We start from the raw sequence: 23,707 nt of genomic DNA, 5'->3' as shown, positions 1-23,707 counted from the left end.
TCCACGGCACATTTCCTGAATTTTTTTGCACACGCCCCGAAGCTTAGTGCAAACCTTTGCAAATCAAGCATGTGATTTCTTTATACTATCTCTTGATTAAATCAGTTTGGCGACCGTGGAGAAAAAATTATACCTAGGCAGGTCTGTATTGGACGTCCCTTTACAATGTATGCATTGTCTCACTTCCTAGATGTCTTCCTAAAGTTTTTGCAACCTCATTAGGTATCCTGCATTCAGGTAAACAGTGCTCTCTGGGAGTGATTTCATTTCTCTCCTGGCTAGATCTACTGGAGTAAAAAATCTGTCCACTGGGCAGGGGTATTGTAATACAGGTTCTGGGAAGAGACTGTCAGTCGGCAGGCTCTAGGTCATCATTATTTTGGTAAGAAGGGCTTACGGCGACAGGACTGGAAGCGGTCTTTTATCTGATTCAGAGCTGAGGTACCACGCTAAGGCTATACACAAGATTTGATAGTCTGGGGTAAGCTAGTAGAGTTCCTTGTTTTGTTGCCTTTTCTTAAATTTTAATCAATCTCCACTTTGGGGAATTAGCATCCCACGGAAGTTACTGAATTAAACAGATTTAACAAACTCTGCCAAAAAAGTGTGCTATTTAAGATGCACCTGAAGAGACACATGAGGTCAGAGGACCCCATGTACACACATACACACACACACACACACACACACACGCACACGCACACACGCCCCCAAGCAAATTAAAGTCTGCTGAAAAATTCCAAAAGGGAATTTTCAATGACGAGAAGCACCAGTGTGAAAATAAAATCCAATTTGTTGCTTGAGTTGAGTTTTAATAATTGTGTCAGAGAAGCCTTGGGATTCAGAAAAAGCCGATACGGGCTGAATCGTTAAAATAGACCTTGTAAGTAAACTGAGCGCTACGGTTAGCAGCGGCAACTTGGAGAAGACTGGACGACCTTGGCTCTTCACCAGGGCATCCTGGGATTAGGGGCGTAAGAAAATGTGCTGACTCTGCTGCATAAATGACAACAGGCTTTTTATTTGTTCAATTTTTAAAAAAGCCAAGAGAAATGTCTGCTTTCTTGAAGACCCCATATAACACGGCACACGTCATTTTAACAGGTTTCCTGTGTCATTCACCATATTACTGAAGGTTTTTTGGGGGGGGAGGGGAGGTGATTATTGTCATCATTATTATTATTTCAGAAATCATAATGCTCAATGCTACCAAGTGTGTAGTGATCGGACCCACGACGTTGACACAAACAACTCCCTTTCCTGGTATTTATCTTTTAATCCATTCCTTTGTACACGTTCCTTCTAGATTTCAGGGATTTTCTCTGTAGTAGCTGCTACACGTGCTTTTAAACTGACTTGTTACCAGTATTTTGATTTATCTTTTTTGACGTCCAGAAATTTAAATTTTATGTGAGTCCATCAGTATTGTCGTTTGCTGTTTATTTCTTTGCTTTTAAACTTAAAAAGAGCTGGCTTAAGCATATCCTGGATAAGTAAAGCCCAACGGTAATGATGTCCCTGCATTCTTTCACGGGTCAATTTTCCAAACTCAATCTGCATGGGCAGTTCAGTTAGATGAGTGGGGGACAGCGGCACAGCACAAAACCAGATTAATAGCAGGTCAGTGTCATATGCCCCCTCCATGAGCTTGGGTAAGTCACTCTAGTTGCCAAAACTACAGCTCCCTGAAAAACTGCCTTCTTTGTCTGGACCCGCATTTTTTTTCGTCTTTGTTATTTTCATCACCATCCTCATCTTCATCATTCTTCATTCGCCATCATTTTCTTCACCACAACTATTATCTCCATCACCATCACCCTCTTCATTATCATCATCACCTTCAGCACCATCACTACTACCATCACACCATCAGTGTCGTCACTATCATCATCACCATCATCATCACCACCATCATTATCATCATCACCATCACCATCATCTTCTTCACCATCATCATTACCATCAACAGTACCATCAGCAGCCGACCATCACCACCACCATCATCATCACCATCATCACCATCACCACCACCATCAACACCATCATCACCATCACCATCATCACCATCACTATCACCACCACCATCATCATCACCACCACCATCATCACCATCATCACCATCACCATCATCACCATCACCATCATCACCACCATAATCACTATCACAATCCTCATCATCACCACCACCATCATCATCACCATCATCACCATCACCATCATCACTACCATCACCACCATCATCATCACCATGATTAACATCATAACCATCATCATCATCACCATCATCATCACCATCATCTTCACTATCATCATTACCATCTCCACCACCATCAGCAGCAGCACCATCACCATGACCATCATCACCATCACCATCATCTTTTACAAAATCACCATCATTACCATCACCATCACCATCATCACCACCATCACTATCGTCACCATCACCATCACCAGCATCACCATCATCTTTTTTTTTTTTAAAGATTTTATTTATTTATTTGACAGAGAGAGATCACAAGCAGGCAGAGAGGCAGGCAGAGAGAGAGGAAGGGAAGCAGGCCCCCTGCTGAGCAGAGAGCCTGATGTGGGACTCGACCCCAGGACCCTGAGATCATGACCTGAGCTGAAGGTAGTGGCTTAACCCACTGAGCCACCCAGGCGCCCATCACCATCATCTTCATGATCACCATCATCACCATGATCACCATCATCACCATCCCCTCCTCTTCTTCAAAATCATCTTCTTCATCCTCATCACCATCACCATCACCATCCTCCTCTTCAAAATCACCTTCATCATCATCATCATCATCACTATCATTATCATCATCATCAGCATCAGCACCATCATCACTGTCACCACCCTCCTCTTCAAAATCATCACCTTCATCACCATTAACCACCACCATCATCACAACTATGATCCTCATCTTTTTCATTATCATCACCTTCATCATCACCATCACCTTCTTCACTATCAACATCACCAGCATCACCAACATCACTGTCATCTTCTTCACCACCATCACCACCACCACCATCATTATCATCTCCATCACCATCATAACCATCACCACTATCATCATCCCCATCCCCATCACCTTCACCTCCACCACCAGCACCACCACTACCACCACCACCACCACCATCATCATCATACCCTCCGTCTCTTTTCAGTGCATGCAATACACTCACTACAGGGCCAGTACCACCAAGGTAATCATAATGTCTCCCAAAGTGTAACCATCCTATGGCAATTAACATTATCACCTATTCTTAGCCGTCTGTCTTGAAAGGCCAACTTTACATTTACAAGAGATTCTCTTTCTGGGCTTAGTGTTCTTCTCCATCATTCTGTCTAGTCTGGGGCCAGGGCATCCTGGCTTCATTTATTTATTTTTACTTAAACTCTACACAGCACACTTTTAAGCACAATGTGAGTGAAGAACACTCAAGAACTCACAACACATCCAACCTTGGTTGCAGAAGACTGGAAGACATACTTGTTCCACATGAGAAGCTTTTGAGTTTTACTACAAAAGGCTTTAACGTTCTGCATCCCACTACATCAGAGTAGGAACGGTCCTGAGCACAGTCCACTGCAATGTGCAACACAGCTACAAGGTGACAATGAGTCACGCGTTCTCAGCATTTCACTCTTAATACCGCCTCCGTGCCATGGAGCTGACAGATGGGGCTGTGCTGTACAGAGCCGGAAGCCAGCATGCTTTAGTGTGCACAGACCACCTCCCTCCCTCTCAGAAACCTACTGAAAACCTGGAACTTTGGCCAGTGACCAACCCTTGAAATAATTTTCAGGTCTCCACTGAGCATTTGATAAAACTGGAAGCTCAGTTAATGAATGTTGGTCCATAATGGCTCTACTTGCTCCCTCTAAAGCACACCGTTACTCATACAATGTCTTGTGCAGACATCAACCTCTTGTTTCAGACATCTGAAAGTGAATGGACCTAATCAGCTATTCCAGTCACAGGGGAGCGGAGCCTGGTGTCTATTATGCGCGTGCACTCACAAAGAAGGAGCCAGCTGGATGCCCCGGTTCTCCAGTCCCTTGATGTGCTTGACACAAGAAGCCTGACTTCTTGTCTTTTATCCAAACCCCTAAAAGCATCCCCCACACCTGTGCATACCTGAAATGGTTCCACTTCTGCCATGTAAACACTTTGACCTCCTTCCAGGTTTCCAACACATCATGTTTGGAGGTGCAGCCCATCACCTCCCAAGCCACTAGCCCCCCATTCTCCTCATTCCCCTGCCATGGCCTGACACGTGGGTCATTCCCTAATGCCCCAAACTCCAAGGCTGAATTGTCTTTTGTGATACTCTCTGGCAGCATTTCAGTCAACAGTCTATTCAATGATCCATCTGCTGCCTCAATGCCAGACTGAAAATTACCCAATTGCCCATTCTGAGCCAACACCTGACTCCTGGTCTCCCTCCAAGCAGAACACAGACCAGACAGAGTCCAGTAAGTTATCCCCCTAATCACGTCTCTCTGTGCTGCTTGAAGAAACACCCCACCCCCACTGACCCTGAGCTCTTCAAATATTGAGCGCTCGGGTACATCCTACGACTCTAACATTCCTAGTAGCTAAACCTATTTGGGTCTTTTCACCTCTTCCTAGCTGGAGTTGACTGTCTTTTGAAGTATTCTTTACCCCTGAGTTCTGATAACCCCATTCCTATTCTTCTTGGTCTTCTACACTTCTTGTTTTTCCTTTGGGGATTATTTCTGTTTTGCCCTTCCTTTGAATGGTTGACCCGGCCTTCCATTTTCAGAATGCATCAGAAGCAAACACATTATTTACACGCTTTAGAGGGAGTCCCCGTTTATCAAGAAAAGGAGCGTTTAAACACTCAAGACAAAACTGATGTACTGAATCCCAAAGGAAATATCCAGCATGGTGGCCCAGATTACATTCCTCAGAGAACCAAAGAATCACAAAAAGAATGTTACCATTGCCTTTTTAGACCCTGTGATGCTAGCTGACGAGAAGCAGAAACATGGAAGTTCATCTCTCAACTTTTACCTTGGATTTAAACAGAAGGAAACCTTGAGTCATGACTTACTCAAGTGTTTTCTGTATCTTTTCAAAGCATGCTTATCCACTCCCACAGGTGGACCTTCATGCACACAGGTAAAAGCCATGCTTTCCTAGCAATCTTAGCACCTTGGACAGGACCTTGCAAGTATCAGGCACCTGACTCCCCTGATTTCACCCTTAAATATGATTTTCTGGGGCCCCTGCTATGCTCCTGGTCTGCAGCATTCCAGAAGCAAATGTCTTCTACATGAACCCAACCAGAGCACTTAGGCCCAGGCACATGGACCTACTAAGTGAGGGATTATCCACGGGGTCTCACAACGGTCCTAGAAAGAGTCCATGTTTAAAGTGAGACTCCATTAGACTCTTGCCCAATAAGCCAAACCTTGGTTAGAATTACGCCATAGGTTTGAGGGGCTCTGACCAACACCCAAATCTCCCCATGCTTGTGTTCCTTGAGGTTCTTGGGACTATCCTGACCTGCTAAATGAGACCTTCCAATTTATTCTCCATTCCTCAAGATGGATTTGATGTGTGGCCACAGATACCACGTGCTATGTGCTTAACTCTACGTCGGGCACGGAAAAGAGGAGCTCGCGCTGTCCCATAACACCTAGCTTGTCTTGCATGAACACATCTGCTCTTTTTTCCTTCTGGTTGGCTGTGTGTTCCTTCCCTGCACCCAGAGAAGGTGGCCCTGTCCAGCCCCACGGAGGGAAAGGCAGGGAGAAAGGGACGATCAGACACAGCCACCAGTGGGTACCACATCACAGATACTGGGCAACGGAGAACTCGCTCCTCAAGACTTCTCCATGCCAACAGCAAGGCTGGTGGTGCTTCTGCTGAAGAAAAAAGCTTATGGTTTTGGTTTGAAAGAAAGAAAGGAAAAAAAAAAAAAAAAAAAAGCCATGGAATCCCAACCCTTGAAGCATCAGGGACTTTTTCTTAGTTGAAAGGACCGACCTGAAGCCCGAGATTTATATCAGCGTTCACCTCATTGTGCCTGAGCTGCATCTCCCTTTGTAGGATCCAGGACGGGCTAGTGGAATCCTAAGCAAGTGCTGATTGATGATGCCTTCCCGTGGCTCTACGAACAGCACGGGGCTCTGAATGAATGGTCAATGCATGCAGATTCTGCCCCACAGACCAGAGGAACGGTACGAGGCACACAGAAGAAACCAGCGGCGGCAACCGCCTCTGGCCCTCCACCTGTTCCCTCTGCCCCGCTCGACTTTACAGATCCCAAGAAGGAATCACTCCACTTCCTGGGGGACGGAGAATAGCTAGGACGGCACACCGTCAAGATACCGGGTGCCCATTTGAACACACTGATTTGGCTTATTCCTCCCCAAAGCTCTACATCTTCAGAATTACTTGGGATTGAAAATTACCTGTGAAGGTCTCCCAGGTGCCCCCAGGATACCAGTGTGAGGGTATCCTGCCAGAATGACCTGGGGGGCTGTGCGTACTGGCCCCGTATGCCCGTCCATCCCTTCCCCAAACTCTGGAGCAGCACATCGGCATGTTTGCCAGGACACACATTCAGCCCTTTCCACACCGCGTTATTTTTGGATCTCCTGGAAGAATGCTAAATCCTCCATGGTTCCTAACTTCCCTTACGTCAAGGACCATATCCATATTACTCACCGCCTCCGAAAAAGAAAATTAGGCTCCCATATTCAACAAACGTGTGTAATGCAAGAGTGAACTCCTTCCCTCTGACTGATGGCTGGCCATCCGGCACTGACGAGGTGGCCTTTCCCATTACAAGGAAGCAGTGGGACCGGGTGCAACCACCTTCGCACTCTGGGGAAACACCTGCATTCAGGTTCCTGCTCATCACGTCTACTGATTCTGTAAGATGTACACCTGAGGCAGGCAGGTGCGTCAGCCTTCACCCACCTCACCTGCCTCACCTTCAGAATGGGGACAATGAGCACAATGACTCCCACACTGACGGCCCATGGCACAGAGGACGGCACGTGTGCAGACTCCCCGCGCCGGCAGTCCCTGAGATTATGAACGAAGGCTAACCGCCCGTCGGTTCCTTAGAGGGATTTCTAGATCCAGGATGTGAGTCTACCATGTGGAGTCCGTGCAGGACCCCTTCTGTGGTCCTCGCTGCAGATCTGCCCCCTCACCATAGCTACCCAAGACAGTGGCGTCCCTCGGCTAAGAATAAGGCAATGACACAAGGACGTGGCGTGGGAATGACCACGGAGGAAGCACAACTAAGTAGTGAATGTTTTCGTCATGGCGATGCCTTTCCAGGTTCAGGGAACCCTGCACTGGAGAATGCTGGGTTCCATAGAATGAGGTCGTGTCCAAAATTTTGAAAGAAAATGCTCCAGAAGGAAGAGATATGCCCTCTGCTGCTACCCACTGCCCTCTTACAAACCTCTCTTGCAGGAGGCATCATTGTCAAGCAAATATCCCCGTTTCATTTTATTATGTAATTTTTCAGAACGCCGCAGCACCCTCAGCCTCCTAAGGAAAGGCTTTTCTTGAAAAGAAGGGATGTTCCTTGAAACACTCTGATGTTCTGGTAAAACAGCAGAAATGTCCTGACGCATGGACGTCACTGCTTTGCTTTTTTGGCAAAAAGAAAAGCACAGAATCATCTACAGATGGGACATCGGGTTCTCACGCACCCTCAAAGACTCAAAAACATGAACTGTTTCATTCTAGAGGGGACCTGGAGGGGGAAAACACTGAGCGCCAGACTTGCTCAGGAGTCAGGGGACACATCTCCGGCAAGATAATGAAACAAAAACTCATCAGTCCGCTGGATGGCACCAGCACGAGCTCGCGTGTTACCCCACCAATGCGGTCATCCAAGAAACACAACAGTCATCCAGGAGGTGAAACGTTTTACCGAGTCACACCGCGAAGGTGTGGAACACGTAAAGGGATTCACAGGCGACACTGAAGGAAGCAGAAGAGAGTCAAGCTCGTCCTGGCGTCCGGGACATACATGAAAATCTTCACAGGCATGGGGCGCGGAGGTGGCCCATCCCGGGACATGAGGGAGAAGGAGGTGGACTCAGAGACCCCGTGAGCACACGCCACGGAAGTACAGGCATCTGTCCCGTCAGTCTCAAAAAGGGGAATGTTGTGCTTTCGTGAGCCCCAGCATTCATCACAGGGACCCCCTCTCTGTTCTTCTACAGAATCCCAGACCCTCAGAGAAGAAAGAAGCCAAGGGCTTGCCTTATCTGAAGTCTTCAACGAGAGACGACAGAATGGAAGCCTCAGTACTTAAGACTCTCTGGGACTCACGGACGCTGTGCCTGGACAGTTAGAGGGAGCACGAGGCTCCAGTCCTCCTCACAACGCTCCTTTCGAGACTGAACAAAACGGAACAAACCAAAACTTGTTCTTCTCATCGTCCCCATACGCAACCAGCATCACGTTCCATTTGTAGCTCAAAACCAACCGACCACAAAAAAAAAAAAAAAAAAATTAAAAACAAACAATGCTCCTTGGCAATGGTCACCTTATTTCCAAATCATGTAGATGAAAGAGTGAAAAACTATCGATTTGGTGCACAGAGAAAAACAGGAAGAATGAGAGAAGGAAAAATCATAAGCAACCTGCGGGCTGGTGACATTTGGACAACGGTGTCCCCTGTTTTCCACAGGGATGGCGCAGCATCCACACAAGGGACAGGGTCACCGGCAACGACAGGTGCTGAGTGACGGGGTCAGACCACAGGCTTCCCAACCTTTGCTTCCCCTTCACACACTACAGAACATACCCGACGTCGCCCCGGGTCTGCCCGAGAAAAGCCAAGACGGCAGGGACAGGGTGATCTCATGGACATGGAGAGGACACTTAAAAAAAAAAAGACGTCTTCACAGCCTTTTTCAAACTGTCCAAAAACCCATCTGCTGTCTTTACAGGCATGGGGTTGCAGAGGTGGCCCTTCCCAGGACGTGAGGGAGAAGGAGAATGACTCAGAGACCCCGTGAGCACACGCCACGGAAGCCAAACACGCACATACCTACGCTCCAGTCCATTTCCTCCACTGCGTCGCCGTAAGCGCCGTGTTTGCTTTTGCTGGCAAAGTCCTTGGAGGAGAAGAGGGCCGTGTGCACGTGCAGGTACGACACGACCAGGAGGAACGGCGTCCCGGCGTGCCTAGGAGAGGAGAGAGAGCCAGAACGCCGTGAGCATGTGGGTCTCTGTTCCCGCCGCCACCAAACTCGCAGGACGTGAGGCCGTCTCAAACGTCAGACAGCACACCACGGTGATGTCCAACACGGCGCGTGTCCTCTGGAGAACGGACGCGTGCGCGGTGTGTCTATGAAGAGAAGAGTCACGGTCGCCCTGTCCGGGCCAGCAGGCTCGCCCGCTATGTTCTCAACACGTCCCCCAAGGACACAGCTCTGGAAGGACTGTTGTGGGAACGACCTTGAATTCTATTCTTCCTTCTCTATGCAGCGATGAGTAGGAACTCGAGGGCCTTCAAAAGCCTATTCCCTTTGGAATATGAACACACGCACAGACACACACACACAAGCTACTGCCTGGAATACTCCCATTTCTAGACTTCTTACGGCAACACCTGTCCCCCATCTACCGCCAAGTCAACTGTTCCGCCATACTGCCCACCTTCTACGACAGAACTAGTCTCCTCGAATAAAGGCCCCACCGTCCACACTGACGTTTTGGAAGTCACCGGGAACATTCTTTGAACGCGTCCCAAGCGATAAAGAGTGTCAAGTTATTGCAAAAGCATTTCCTCGGTGCATCAAAGCAGCCTGTGTTCTAACGGGTGAGAACACACAGCTGGAGGAGAGCTGTAAGTTGCTGTCAACCGGGGCGGGGGGCGGGGGGCGCCTTGTGACAACAGTCACGAGCCTGGGGAGTGTGGGAAGGTCTCGGGGTTTTTACCCGGGTCTGCTGAGAAGGGCTCGGGAAGACCCAGCACCTGCTCTCTGCCTGGCGCTGATCTCTGACCAACGCACTTTGAGGAGGCCCTTCGGTTTCATGGAAGCGGTTCCGAGTTCACCTTTGTCCTGGAAAGCACCAGAAACGCCTTTCCGTCTCAGCGGGGCTGTTGTCCGAGTGCCCTTCTGACGGCTGCCGGGCACCGATGGAGTGAAGGACCGACTCGACATGTGGAGGAACCCCCTTTCTACGGGGCCGTCCACGAGCACACCGCTTGGGTTCGTCCCGTCCCCATAATGCCTTACGGGGCCGTCCGCAGACCAGCTGCTCATCACCCTTTTCACGGAAGGCGGCTCCTCGCACGGAGGTTCCCGTTGGCTTTTGAAACAGATCATCAGCCTGAAACTCAAACTCTGAGCGAGCCGGGTCCCTGCTGGCTCAGGACCAACTTGGGCACGTTACTGGGAACCATCTCTAAAATAAATATATAAATCTTTAAAAAATAAAATGAAAGTCCGTGCAGGTGGAAAGACTTTCAGAAAAACCCCACAAATACACAAGCTTTGCTACATGTTGGGTCGCGGAAGGCAAGTCCTTGGTGTGACGGACTGAACACCAGGATTTCCACTGTTGCCGTTTCAACAGCAACAATTGCAACTTTCTCCCTGACACGCTTTGGTCCTTTAATTTTTTAGCGTTGCACATGTCCCTGCCACAGCCACAGAAACATGGAGAGACGTTTTTATTTCAAAAATAAAAAAAGACAAGAAAAGTAGGGAATCCACTCTTTCCTCCCCCCCAAAAAAGATGCAATGGACTCTCTGTCCTAAAAGCCAATTCGTCTAAGAGTTTAAAAGGCGGCTTGATTTCGGGCTTTGCTCACACCCTTGCCGCGTGTGCACATTGGCTTCAGCAGCTGGACAGGGCTTCACACGGGGCTCTCTGTGCAAGGATTCCGCGGACGCAGCCTCGTTGTGACTGTGAGGTCTCTCATTAGATCAAGAGCTTTTTGGCCAGTGAGGATGCCAGACTCTGACCCCATCCATCACCACCTGTGAGGCCCCTCTCCAACCCCAGTGTGATCCGAATAAAAATACCTAAAGCCACCCACACGCCCGTACCACGCAACAGGTGCAGGAAAGATCCTTTGCTCGTTCTGGCTGTAAATTCCCTGCATGTATTGATTCATCGTCCGAACCCAGAGACGGCAAGATACTGAGCCTATGCGGCAAATTAGGTAGACAGATGGACAGACGGATAGTTTCCCTGCAGTTTAGGTGGCAGGCCTCAAAAACAACTAAAATTGTTGTAATAGGAAATGAGATTCTGAGAGAGGAGATGCATTTTCCAAGGTGGCTTTGGAAAATCAATCATGTGTCTTGGCCATCGCTAGAAGAGCGTCTTAAAAGGTTGAGAGAGCCTCCTTAGACGGACCCTCGAAGGGGAGAGGAAGAAGAGAGTGTATTCACCCCGTAGGAGCAAATCTGTCCTGCTAGGAATAAGTGTTCCGACTCAGACAATACCAGACAGATGGGCTGGGACAGATTCTGGACGTTCATGCTAAGCCTGGGGACAGGGACAGGAACTGATGACCCTGGGAGCAGAGTCAGCCGGGGTATAGGCTGAGGTGCAGACAGAGCAGCCATTCAATCATCCAGCAGGGTTCTGAGCGCTAAAAAAACAAGCTAATATCGAGACCACTGGGGAGTTCCCCCCACGGGGCTCCTCTCACAAACCAGCATTTCTGCTTTCTCTGGGAAAGTCTGCAGAGCGGGAAGTCGGCGGCCCCAGCCCGCATTCCTGTAGGGCAGCCGCTCACCACCCGGAAGGAGCTGAGTCACATCCCATTCCCGGGGGCTCCAGGACCGATACCACCCATCCCTCATTCCCTGGACCTGCTGTGTACCTGTGAACTCGACAGGCAGGGCTCATGCCTCCTGATTTCCAGTTTGGACCATGATCCCAGGGCATAAAAGGGATCTGTGTGTTTGATAGAGAACGGGGTGGTGGGGGGGTGACAGTGCCTTATCGAAGCCCCACTCCGTCAGGGATGACACGGATCGCGGAATCACGAAAAGCAAGCCTCCCTCCACAACTGAAGATGGCTTCCAGAACACTCTACCTGGGACGGGGGCCCCTTTGACGAGCCAGAGGTCCCCTTCACTCTGGAACCTGTGTCCTAATAACCTAGGGCATCTAGCCTTACCCAGAAAGACCGTTCTTGAATTACCTAACCTTTCCACGGGTGAACGTGTGTGTGTGTGTCTCCCTGTGTGCGGCCCTGAATTCTGCTCTGATGCATGACCGTCGCCGTGAATTAAAGATCGATACCCCCGCTTGTGGCTTCAACGCTTACTGAAACTCATCAAGTCATCCTGCGATCCCTTTCTTTGCAACATGCTCTGGGCCAAATCCCAGCCGTTCAGTATGGCCACTTCCACCATGGTGTGGCTGCAGGTGTCAAAGGCCTGGCTGTCAAAGGCTACCCTGTAAGTGCATGTCAGGCTTCCGACTGTGCCCAGTATCGACGGCAGCAGAACCGGATAAAAGGTCAGGTCTCCTAATGGCCCATTTATCAGCGGTCCCACATTTTAGGGCTTTTTGAGGACACCAGCCGCACTTGCAGGAGGAAGTCTCAGTCTCCTATACAGCTCCAGAGCACAGGACACAGCAGATGGAGCTCTTCCCCACCACCCTCCTGTGAGGACGTCGTCTCTCCATGACCACGTGACGTCCCCCAGTGCACCATGCTTTCCATCACTTCCACAGCGCGCTCATCTCCCTTGTGGGACCAGTCAGGGGTCAGGGTGTGTTAACGTGGCAGAAACGTGATCTCACCGCTCTGGGAAGGCAGAGATTAAAAACAGACGTCCAGCTCTTTTCCAGACGGTGGGTTTGTCCTCAGATGCCCCATCCTAAGCATAACCGGGAATGACTACTGTTTATCTCACTTCTGATGACAGCCTCTTAGAATACCCACGCGCTGGCGGAGAACACGCTGTATACATACAAAATACACCCAGAGTTTGTTCAGTACGCCTTGAACGTGGAGGCCTGGGCAACCGAACGCCTGCGGTAAAGGTCATAGGCATTTACGAACGCAGTGACCAGAGATCGTAAACCGTACAAATCTCAAGGGTGTGCGTATGACGCCATCATCCTTGAAAACACCCTCTTCAGCCTACACATGTGTGGCTCGCAGAGAAAGAGAGCAGTTTCTTTCAACGTAAATGTTCTTTCCAGCCACCAAGCATCGTTTTCGATGTATTTAGGGAAGAAAGGGCCCGACATCACCAGCTCTGCGCACCGAGAGTGACCAAAGTTCACCTGCTCTGTCCAAGACGCCAAGAAACATGGGTCTCCTTCTCCCCACTGGCATCAACCTTTTTAAATGTGGCCTTGGCGTACACGAAGGGAAAACTACTTGGTGAATCAAATGAACTCACTGAGTTCACCTGTTCCTAGGCAGCTTGTGAATTCTTTTCAGAGTCAGCAAAGTCTCCATCTCCATGGCAATGACGGGACGGACATCAGAGCTCCCGTAAGAATTCCCGGGATGCGTTCTACTTCAGGGGCACGAGACCCCGAGTCTTCTGTTTCCATCTATACCATTCCCTGATCTGCTTCCTCCTTCTCTTGTAAAGAGGAGGTGAGCTGGCAGAGTCCGAAGCAGGTCAAAGAGATCCACATGGCCCACTCCGACAGAGAGGACGGCCTTCGTAGGCAATGTGCTGTGCTTTCTGGATCCGATCTCTGCTATTACCCACACGGCTCTGGCCCTCCGCTCCGAAGTGTGGAGACTCAAAGTCCTCCACAAGAAGCCGTCTCTTTGTCCCAGGCCACGTGGATGTTCTGCAGCAAGAAGAAGATGGTGATTGTGGAATGTGTCCCGGGTGACGTGCGTATCCCCAGGGCCTGGTGGGTCACAGACAAGTGCTCCGTGAAGGTCATTCACACTTGAACGTGCCCCAAGCTAAGCCTCTGTTCGCACGGTGCCCCCACGCTGTCTGTGAGTTACAGAGCCCGGAAGAAACCGACAGCCCAGGGGACAAGCCGGATGGCTGCAGGGTCCTTCACTCAGGACACAGACAGTGCACTGGGCATCCCTAAGAAACCCACAGCTCTATTCTGCTTGACAGAGCAACATGGACTTCTTGCTAATTAAATTGCATTAAGGATGACCTGTCTTTTGCATGACTCTGTGGCTTTTAACATATGGTGTGGAGACCTAATTATCTGGCTTCCCAACAGAAGCATGTCCCCATGATGCATTTCATCCCTAAGACTAAATTCCTAATTTAGGAATTAGGGGCACCATGGAGTGCGCCGTTGTACAGACGTGTGCACTTCAATCCGGGGGCACGTTGGTAGCAAACCTGGCAAGGGGAGGCCTCCTCTGAGAGCATGGCAGCCCAAGGAGGCCTCTCTGCCTCCCGCCCCTGCTGTCCAAGGGTCCACAGCTCCAGGGAGCATCGGCAGGGTAAACCCGTCCAGAGATAAGGCTTACGGGAAGAACATAACTTTGAGAAATAAACGTGTAAATCATCCTCTGTGCTACTTCCGACGTATGAGTTGGACGGGAAGTGGGCCGCCCCCGTCTCTTCTGTGAATGCCCTGAAGGAAGCACTCTGCACCGTGAAGTTCGGAACTCAGACGCGTACGCACGGACGCCACAAACACTGCGTCTGTTTTCGGTCATTTGCCTTCTGCTCCTACGTCTGAACCCCTTTCCCGCGTGAACATGGTAAATAAAGACCTTACATAACCCAGGATATGCCGGGCAGTGAGGCGTGCTTAGAAATGCGTCTTCCTATCCTCAGAATCATATTCTTTTTTTTTTTTTTTGCAAATAGGGCTGTTTCTCTGCTGCCATAGGAAGTGGATTCTCAAGGTGCCTGGCTATGCCACGGGCCGAGTCAGGTATCGCACGTCGCACACAGCGAGACAAGGATGGTTTCATCCGGACGCTTTCAATCCTGGCGTCCTCACGCTGCTGGGATTCGAGCTTCGACGGACACAAGTGCAACCCCGTGGGGCGCCGTCCTACCTGGGAATGGCCGTTCGCTGGCTCCTAAAACCCGGCGAGTTAACCCACGAGCTGACAGCCTTGTCATCCACGCGGACCGTGCCCCACTGTTGAGCGACGACACTAATTTACTGTCACCGCCAGAGGGTTTTTGAAAGTGAACACTCAGCCCAGGAAGAGGGAAAGTTTCAGAAGCGACCCCCGTACTAGGAAGAAATGAGGAGAACCTTGTTTCTAGGAACACTCTGCGTACGCCAGACCCGATGACGGTATCAACCGTGTACCTCATACACTTCTAAGACTTGCCTCTGATCACAAGCCACCGTCTCCTTGTAGAAAAAGCGACAGGCATGATGACGGCTGTGGCTTTGGTGGCAAAACCCCCACGGCGCCCAAGCTACTTCTCCGAGCGTCCTAGGAGACACGGGGTTCAGACGCGCGCAGGGAGCGTGCGGCCTTGCCCGATCGCTCCACAGTAGGAAGGGCAGGACGTGAGACTGGTGATCTGCAGGCTGTCACCGCCTCTAGGTTGTGCTAACACAAAGCCTAGGCAGTCCCTACTCCGGCTGTGTGGGCCAACGGTTACTCAGGCTCTCGAAGGCACCGGTAACTCAGCAGTACCTCCACGTGCCCGTGATGACCAGAGAGGCCAGGAGCGTGACCGCCAGCCTAAAATCCTCCTCCTCCTGTCCGGAACAGCATCACGTCCTTCCTCCTGCCCTTTAGCTGGGACCCGCGCAGGGGACCCGAGCCACACACGCTCTCAGCATGTACGTGCCAAGTGGCCACACACACCAGCGTTCCAAACAGAACACAAGAGTCTGGTCTGCCTTCAATAGCAGGGGCTCCTGACATAGTCTCTCCTCGGGACAGACACCGCCCCCCTCCGTGGAGGGTTACTCCCTTAGCCAAAGGCAACCCTCGACCCTGTGCACTCAGCGGGTCGTCACACACCCAAACGAGATCCCTGGCCCCGGCCAGGCCGCTCACAGGGCTGTGCTGCTCAGAAATTTGCACAGACCCTTTCAGACTTCCCTACATCATTTCTGTCTCAAGGACAACACGGATCTTTACACAATGCCCACTCCAAGAGTGACGGGCGTGGATCGGCTAGGAGACATTTCTGGCATGGTTTCAGAAGCAGAGGACGCGAGGGACCCGTGGCAGAGCCACTTGGGTGAGAGCCCACGGCATCACGCTTCCTTGCACGGGCCATTCCACGGGGCGCACCCCTCCCTCTGAGAGCCTGGCTGCCACCTCTACAGCATGCACAGGGAAGCCACCCCGGAGTCTCCAGCCGCCGCGGAGATCACCAAGCACCGCGCGGCAACAGGCAGCATCCGGAGAAAAGGCGATACCCACCGTCGCATGAACTGGGCCGCGTCGGCCGTCAGCCTCTGCGTGAGGTTGTCGTAGGACAAGGGCTGCTGGGTGATCTCGCGGTTCCTCATCAGGAAGCAGTTCAGGGGCCGGAAGTAATGCAGGAAGCACACCAGAAGGCCGAGGATCATGGCGGCGAGGCAGAGGAGGAAGACAAAGACCCCGACGGGCACGTGCACCAGCCCCAGGAACCTGAGTACCGCCAGGGTGAGGAGAGTGATGGCGATAATCTGCAGGGGGATGAATACCACCACCCGGATGCCCCCGGTGAAGACGCTGCCTTCCCCTGGCTTGCAGTCTCGCAGGTTGGTCACGGGGATCCCATGGAAATAGTCAAAGCCGTGGCTCAAGGGATGGTGACAAAAATCTGTCTTGTTGTGACAGTTTGTCCCAAGGTGCCACTTGCCTGAGAAGACAAACGCATGGTATGTTCAGACCCGGCAAACACCCCCACGTGAGTGTCAGCTTCGGCTTCCCACACGAGGGAACGCGGGGTCGCTCTGTACACGGACTAGCCCAGCTCCTGTTCTGTAGACCCCCACAGTGCTTCTGTTCCTTCTGCACGCACAACAGGGCATTGACTCACTCAGCCAGAAAACAACTACCAATTCTGTGCTGAACATAACAAAATAAAACAAAAGACCAACACCTGACATAGTGAATGGGCAGGTGACAAAAATACATAGAAAAACACAAGTGTTTTTTAAAGACCTTTCCTTAAAATTAAAGTTGCAGAACCAACTTGGATTTGTCCCTTGAATGTTAAAAGGGGAAATGAATACTTTCCCAAAACACTACCCCTGAAGCATAACGGAGTCACACTCGTAACTCAGAAATTATTTTAAACATCTATGTACAATTCTTATAAAATGTTGATTATAGCACTAGATTAGTGAGTGCCTCACAAAAGAAAAACATGATGGTTTTATGACAAGAGGAGAGGAAAGAGCATGGTCATGTTGCTGCTTTGAGAGATTTAAGGATTCGTCTGATGTCCCATGTGGACCTATGTTTATCAAGTAAAAAGGGAGAATAGATGGTTCGTATCCGTTTAATAAAGCCAATGAGAATGTCAACTGAAACAAAGTCTGGTAGTTTTAGTATTAATATATAAAATAAAATGTTCAATAGCACTGTGCGTGTATGTAGTTTTGTATGTATGAGGCATGGCATGCATAATTATCTATTAATCAATCTATTATCTACCATCTGTCTCACCTCTGTGACTCATCTATACTTCTAACCATTTATCCAACTACCCATCACCCATCCATCCATCCATCTACCATCCAACCATCCACCCATCACCTCTCCAGGTATCCATCATCCATCCATCCACTCATTATTCATCCATTCAGTATCCATCCATCCAACCATCCATTAACCATCCATTCACCCAACATCCATCCAACCACTCATCAGGATCCATCATCCATTCATCATGTATCTATCCATCATGCATGCATCCATCCATACATTTAACCATCATCCATCCATCCATCCATCATCCATCCATCCATCATCCATCCATCCATCCATCAATCATCATCCATCCATCCATAGTCCATCCATCCGTCCAACCATCATCCAACCATCATCCAACCATCCATCCATCATCCATCCATTCATCCATCCATTCATCCATCCATCCAACCATCCATCCATCCATCTATCCAACCATCCATCCATCCATCCATCCATCCATCCATCTATCCAACCAGCCATCCATCCATCTATCCAACCATCCATACATCCATCCATCCATCCAAACATCCATCCATCATCCATCATTCATCCATCATCCACTCACCATGTATCCATCCATCCATCCACCCATCATCCATCCATCCAACCATCCATCCATTTCTCTATCCATCATCCATTCATTCATTCATCATCCATGCACCCATTCATCTGTTTAACTATCATCCACCCCTCCATCCCTCCATCCATTTATTATCCAACCATCCATCTATCCATCGATCCATCCACCCACCCATGATCCATCCATCATCTATTTCATCTACTGATCTATCCATTCCTCCCTCTATCACTGACGTTATCTATTTATCCATACATCCACCAGTCCACCCATATACCCATCTATCATTATCTATCGTCTATGTAACCATCCATACACACACACACACACACACACACACACACACATCTTTACTTTCAAATAGGACAGGTGTGCTGTATTTGGATTTAGAATTGAAATCATTTCTCTCCTATGTGAAGTTGTGCAAACTGTAATCACTGGTGTCATCCTTCCGAAGGCAGTTATCATGCCCTCTCTCACTCACCCTGCCCAGACTCTCGATTCCCCCTCCTCAGCCACCCATACCTATCAGAGCTGTCGAATAGCCTTGATTCTTGAGAAGCTTGGCAAAGGTAATCTCACTGGTGGGAAGTCCTCCAGAAGAGGCGGAGAAGATAAACACCCCCATGAGGGACTCAGACGCCATTCCTGAAGCAGGAGAAATGATCCATTGAAGGAGGAGGTCAGGGATGCCCCCAGGAGGACCACAGCCATGGCTACAGAGCCTGGGGTTACCTGATCGGATGGGGTACCGGCCTGTCATGAAGGCTGCCCTGCTTGGTGTGCACAGGGGTGAAGCTGCCAGGTGGTGGGTGAGCTTCACCCCTCCTTCAGCCAACCGATCAATATTGGGCGTCCTAAAACAGAAGACTCATGTCATTCATGACGACCTTGAAAAATACGGTTTGCACTGTGCTTTTTATCACGGGTCACCTCCCAATCATCCAGGGAAGCTCACAGAAGGAAGGGTGACACAGCACAAGTCATCCCGGTGCCTCTGCTCTGGGAATGGACTGGCTGATCCTGTCCCGGTGTCATTCCACTCTTGCTAGGCATTCAGGAATGAACCTCTTTCTGTTCTGCGGCTGTGCTGAGCTCTCAGCCCACATCCTTCACTGGGAACGCGGCCGCTGCCTCTCTGCCAACCTGGCTACCTTCCATCCTTTAGCTCCTGGCAGAGACGGGATTCTCGTGGTCCTCCTATGGCCAACCTTGTCCCATGAGGGGGCCCGGTCCATATGTAGGACACAGACCCTGTCCCAGCAGCTCCTCATTATAAAGGGACAGCACAGCGAACTGTTCCCTTAGACACAGATGCACAGAGGCAGGAGTATACATCCTGTTCATCACGGCCCACAGCCTTCTGCTCCGGGGCCCACACAGACTAGCCCTTGCTGATACAAGGTGAAGGTCATCTCCCTGCACTGCTCACGTCCACCTGCTCTCTCATCCATGAATTCAGCATATGCATTTAACAGCCCACATCCCCCCCCCCCCCCCGTGCTCCTGCCTTCCGTCACGAGATTTAGAAGGCACAGAAGACCGAATCTGTGTACCTGACTTCAACCTTCTCATGCGTAGACTGGCCCATAGAAACATCTGACTACGTTGGGGGTCTGAGCTGATTCCATATAAAACAAAAAATAAAATTCGTAAGGAACTGGAATCTGTTATGGAACAAGACAGGTGCATAAGTTCTTCACTGTGATTGTATATGCTTTTCTTCTTTTCTTTTGAGATCTGGTAGAAATGGAACATTAAAACTTGACTGTAATTTTTGGATTAAAACACCTGCGTCGGAAAGGTCACGTATTATCTCAGTGATATTCGGGAATCCGTATGATCCTAAAAATCATAGGATATTTATCTTTCTCTGACTGATTTCACTTAGCATAATACTCTCTGGTCGCGGTGATGTCACTGTATATGGAAAAGATTTCATTCTTTTTGATGGCTGAGTAATATTCCAAGGTGGAATTTAAGAAATAAAACAGACACGCGTCGGGGAAGGGAAGGCATAACAAAATAAGAAGAAATCAGAGAGGGGATCAACCACGAGAGACACTTAACTCTAGGAAAAACAAACTGCAGGCTGTTGGAGGGGAGGCGGGTGCGGGGTGGAGTAACTAGGTGATGGGCATTACGGAGCTTATGTGATACAATGAGTATTCTATTGTGCGCAACTGATGAGTTGCTACATTCTACCCTTGAAACTATTAATATCCTACATGTTAATTAATTTTAAATAACAATACAATAAAAAATAAAGTGAAAAAATCATAAACAAAATTTAAGAAATGACAAAGACTCTGCTCAGAAAACAACAAATTAGTAGCAACGGAGGTATAAGAAAGCATCCAAACGTAAGACCTACACGTTTTACAACGCGAGGCCCCACGTGGGGAGGAAAACGTAAGCAGTCCATTGGATTCTGTCCTCGTCCGTGTGTTTCAAGCTCTAACCAATGGTGCAGGTGAAGGCACGTTTCAAACACGACAAGCAGCCGCTGAAGCAAAGCTTCAGCACGGAACCAACCCACATCTGCAGGCCGTGTCGTCCTCAAAAGGACAACGGATGCCCGCTTTCTGTTTGATCTGACACGATGCTACGTAACAGTCTTCTGAGCGCCCTCGCCAGGTTGAAAAAAAGATGAGCCAGCGTGAGACCACCCGCGTCCGCGGGACTCTCCGGTGCATCTGTCCCCCGGCATCATGCGATTCTGATGATGATTCACAGATCTTACAAGAAAATTCTAGGAAAAGCTAATGATCTCCACTTCCCCGACCTTGTGTCATTCCGTTCGTACTGATTGTTGGTATCATGAGGCTCAGAAGCCGTTCAGGTCACATCTCTCCATGATTATAAAGAGAAAATGCAAGTGTTGATGCCACTATCCTATGAGACAAGGACCGAGTTTTGTTTTTAAATCAAGGGGCCCTTCCACGTCGTCTGACGTCAATGCGGTGTGACGTAGGGTGCTGTGACACAGAAAGCCACCCTCTGTCCCTAAGTCCTGTGCCCGTTGTGATTCTCCCCTACCATAATGACCCCGGCTGCTTGAGAAGTTGTGCAGTCTTCCAACCTGGTGTGCGTCCCTGGGCCACCTGTCCCAGGCCAGGGTGGCTGGTAATTGTAAAGACAAGACTTGGAGCTGGAGAGCAGGGACGGGGGCCACGGGGGTGCCCACTGCAGTGAAGCAAGTACCCAACCAAGAGACTTACCTAAAACATCTAAAGCAACGGGAAGAACCAAAGGAGGATGGGTGAAAAGCCACCCAGCATGGCTGAGTGAGAAAGAGTCCTTGTGAAGGTCTTTTTAGCTTTCTGGGCTTACCTTGTGCAAAGAGCCCAAGTCCCACCCGTCTTCCTAACACCACTGTCAGTGCGTAGCTACGTAAAGTCACCCGTGAACGTTGCCACCGGTATGGATCTATGTGTCTTGTCTTCAAGACGTGTGTCTTGAAGGGTTCTGACCCGTGTGGGCGTTCTGCGCTGTGTGTGTGTGTGTGAGCTCACATCCCTCGTGGCCGCGGCCGGCGAGGACTGCCCGTTGTCCACGCAGCAACCCCGCCAGCCAGCGCACCTGAGCGTCTTGTTGCCATAGCAACCGGGATCTCCGATGCCAAGGTCGTCGGCCATCAGCAGGACGAAGTTGGGCCTTGAGGCCGCGTGGCTGTGGGTTTCCCACAGGAGGAGCAGCAGCAGCAGTGACACAGGGACCCTCATGTTTCTGCAAAGGGCAAGAAGACAGAGGGAAGTGAAAGATGCCCACCATCTCCTTTCCTGGGACCTTCCTCTCACCCGTCCGCCCCCGACAGCATGTGCCCCAAAGACATGCTGACACATCTCCTTGTTTCCAAAACAAGCACTTCTTTCTCCAAGGACAGCAATGACCTCTCATTTCTCCAAGGACGGGCAACCAATGACCCCTCATTTCTACCCGACGCCAAAACATACACTCTCTTTGGAAAAATGCAAACGCAATCTCGGGTCATGTCTCTCCAGCAGGCCAGCTCCATGCTTAGGTAAAAGCTCTCTATTTGAGCCACGGACTGAGAGGTGCTCCCAAATCAGTTCTTTTGTAAAATGACACTTTTTTTTCTCTTTTTTTAAGGAAACCGGGGTAAGTAGTTGCAAACTCAAGGCACGGCTGTGAGAGCTGCTGGGTCATCAGGCGGAGCAAACGCCCCCAACGTAGGGAACCCACATGGTCATCACAACGCACACTCGTGTGCCATGACGCCCACATCCTAACCCTTGCTAACAGCGAGCACGTGACCTTCCCGGGGAAGGGGACTCTGCGGATGGCAGTCCAGATCTTGCGACAGGGAGGTGAGCCGGGACGGTCCAGCTGGGCCCAACGCGCTCCTGAATGTCCTCACAGACGGGAGGCAGTGGGGCATCCGGCAGCCACAGGAGCAAAGGGAGGGGGAAGGTGGCGTGATGGGGACCCAGGAGCCCAGGCGTGTGGGGGCTTCTAGAAGCCGCTGAAGACAAGGAAGCAGACTCCCCTTGCCAGCGTCCAGCAGGTCCCGGTGGACGCGCTCATTTCAACCCCAGAAGCCTCCCTGCAGACTTCCTGCCTCCAGAACATTGGGATGCATGAATCACTGGGGTTTAAGGCCTCCGGAGCGGTCCCTGTTGGTTACGGTATCGGGGGAAACCCGCTCCCCGAGAGCTCAGATCCCAGGCCTCCTGCGGGTCTAATCCCTCTGCGGGGCAGGACGCAGGAAGTGCATCAAAGGCCTGCGTGTGTGGGGGAAGAACGGTCAGGACCCCGCAGCCTCCTGCCCCGGCCTGTGTCCTGTGGAGCACCCGCATCTCCTGCAGGGGGACAAGTGTCTCTGACTGGCCGCACTCCGGGCCTGCAGTGAAGGGAGGAGCCGGCTGCCCTCCCTCCGCGACACGGTCGTGGATGCTCCCCCCGTCCCAACCCCTCGTTTCCCTGGGCCCCAGCCGGGTCTGGCACCCAGAGCTCAGAGTCTCCTGAGGCACTTTCTCCGTGACCCCGGGGCCCTGCCCGCTCGGCAGCCTTCAGACAGACACCGAGAAATCCAGTGTCTTCCGCGCACACACGTGCAAACGGTCCTCTGGTCTCCACTGTCCTTCCTGCGCCACCTTCAGAACCACCTGGAGCTTCTGTTCTCTGGGTCTTGGGACGCTAAGCCCGCTCTTCCTGCTGGCTTGTCGGTCCACGGGCAGGGAGGTCTCCCCTCCTGTCTTCTGCTGACCTGGTCCTGCTCTGCCTTCTTCTTGGACAGCAGGTGGGGGTCAGGGTCCTTGTTCAACCTTCCAGCGGGACCCAGAAGCCTGTCCTCCTTGGCATCAGAGTCTCTGCTCTGTGGGAGAACGTCAGCTTCCCAGGCATCCGCGGTTTCCCTCCGCACTCTGTCCCCGTCCGTCTCAGGGGTTCTCAGCCCCAAGCTGGTGCTCCCATCCATTCTGAGCCAGAATGAGGACGCGAGTTGGTGGGGATGCTCTTTACCCGGCTCCCTGGCTGGGGAGGAGCTCGGGGCCCTGC

The 23,707-nt window shown here is 50.6% G+C and overlaps 1 protein-coding gene across 5 annotated transcripts in view; it reads right to left on the bottom strand.

Moving 5' to 3' along the window:
• The window catches only part of STS (steroid sulfatase), a 269,624-nt gene that overhangs the window by 181,525 nt on the left and 64,392 nt on the right, over positions 1–23,707 (bottom strand). For all 5 annotated transcript variants that reach the window (XM_059158704.1, XM_059158708.1, XM_059158705.1 and 2 more), the window contains 5 exons: positions 21,770–21,916; positions 18,923–19,044; positions 18,713–18,835; positions 16,348–16,771; positions 9,070–9,206 (listed from right to left, as the gene is read on the bottom strand). In XM_059158704.1, the coding sequence (XP_059014687.1) occupies positions 9,070–9,206; positions 16,348–16,771; positions 18,713–18,835; positions 18,923–19,044; positions 21,770–21,916 (953 nt within the window). The remainder of the gene's footprint in view (positions 1–9,069; positions 9,207–16,347; positions 16,772–18,712; positions 18,836–18,922; positions 19,045–21,769; positions 21,917–23,707) is intronic.

The sequence above is a fragment of the Mustela lutreola genome, chromosome X (assembly GCF_030435805.1).
Source record: "Mustela lutreola isolate mMusLut2 chromosome X, mMusLut2.pri, whole genome shotgun sequence".
NCBI lineage: Eukaryota > Metazoa > Chordata > Mammalia > Carnivora > Mustelidae > Mustela > Mustela lutreola.
Note: the sequence above shows the minus strand (reverse complement) of the source record. Positions and strands in the feature narration are given on the sequence as shown.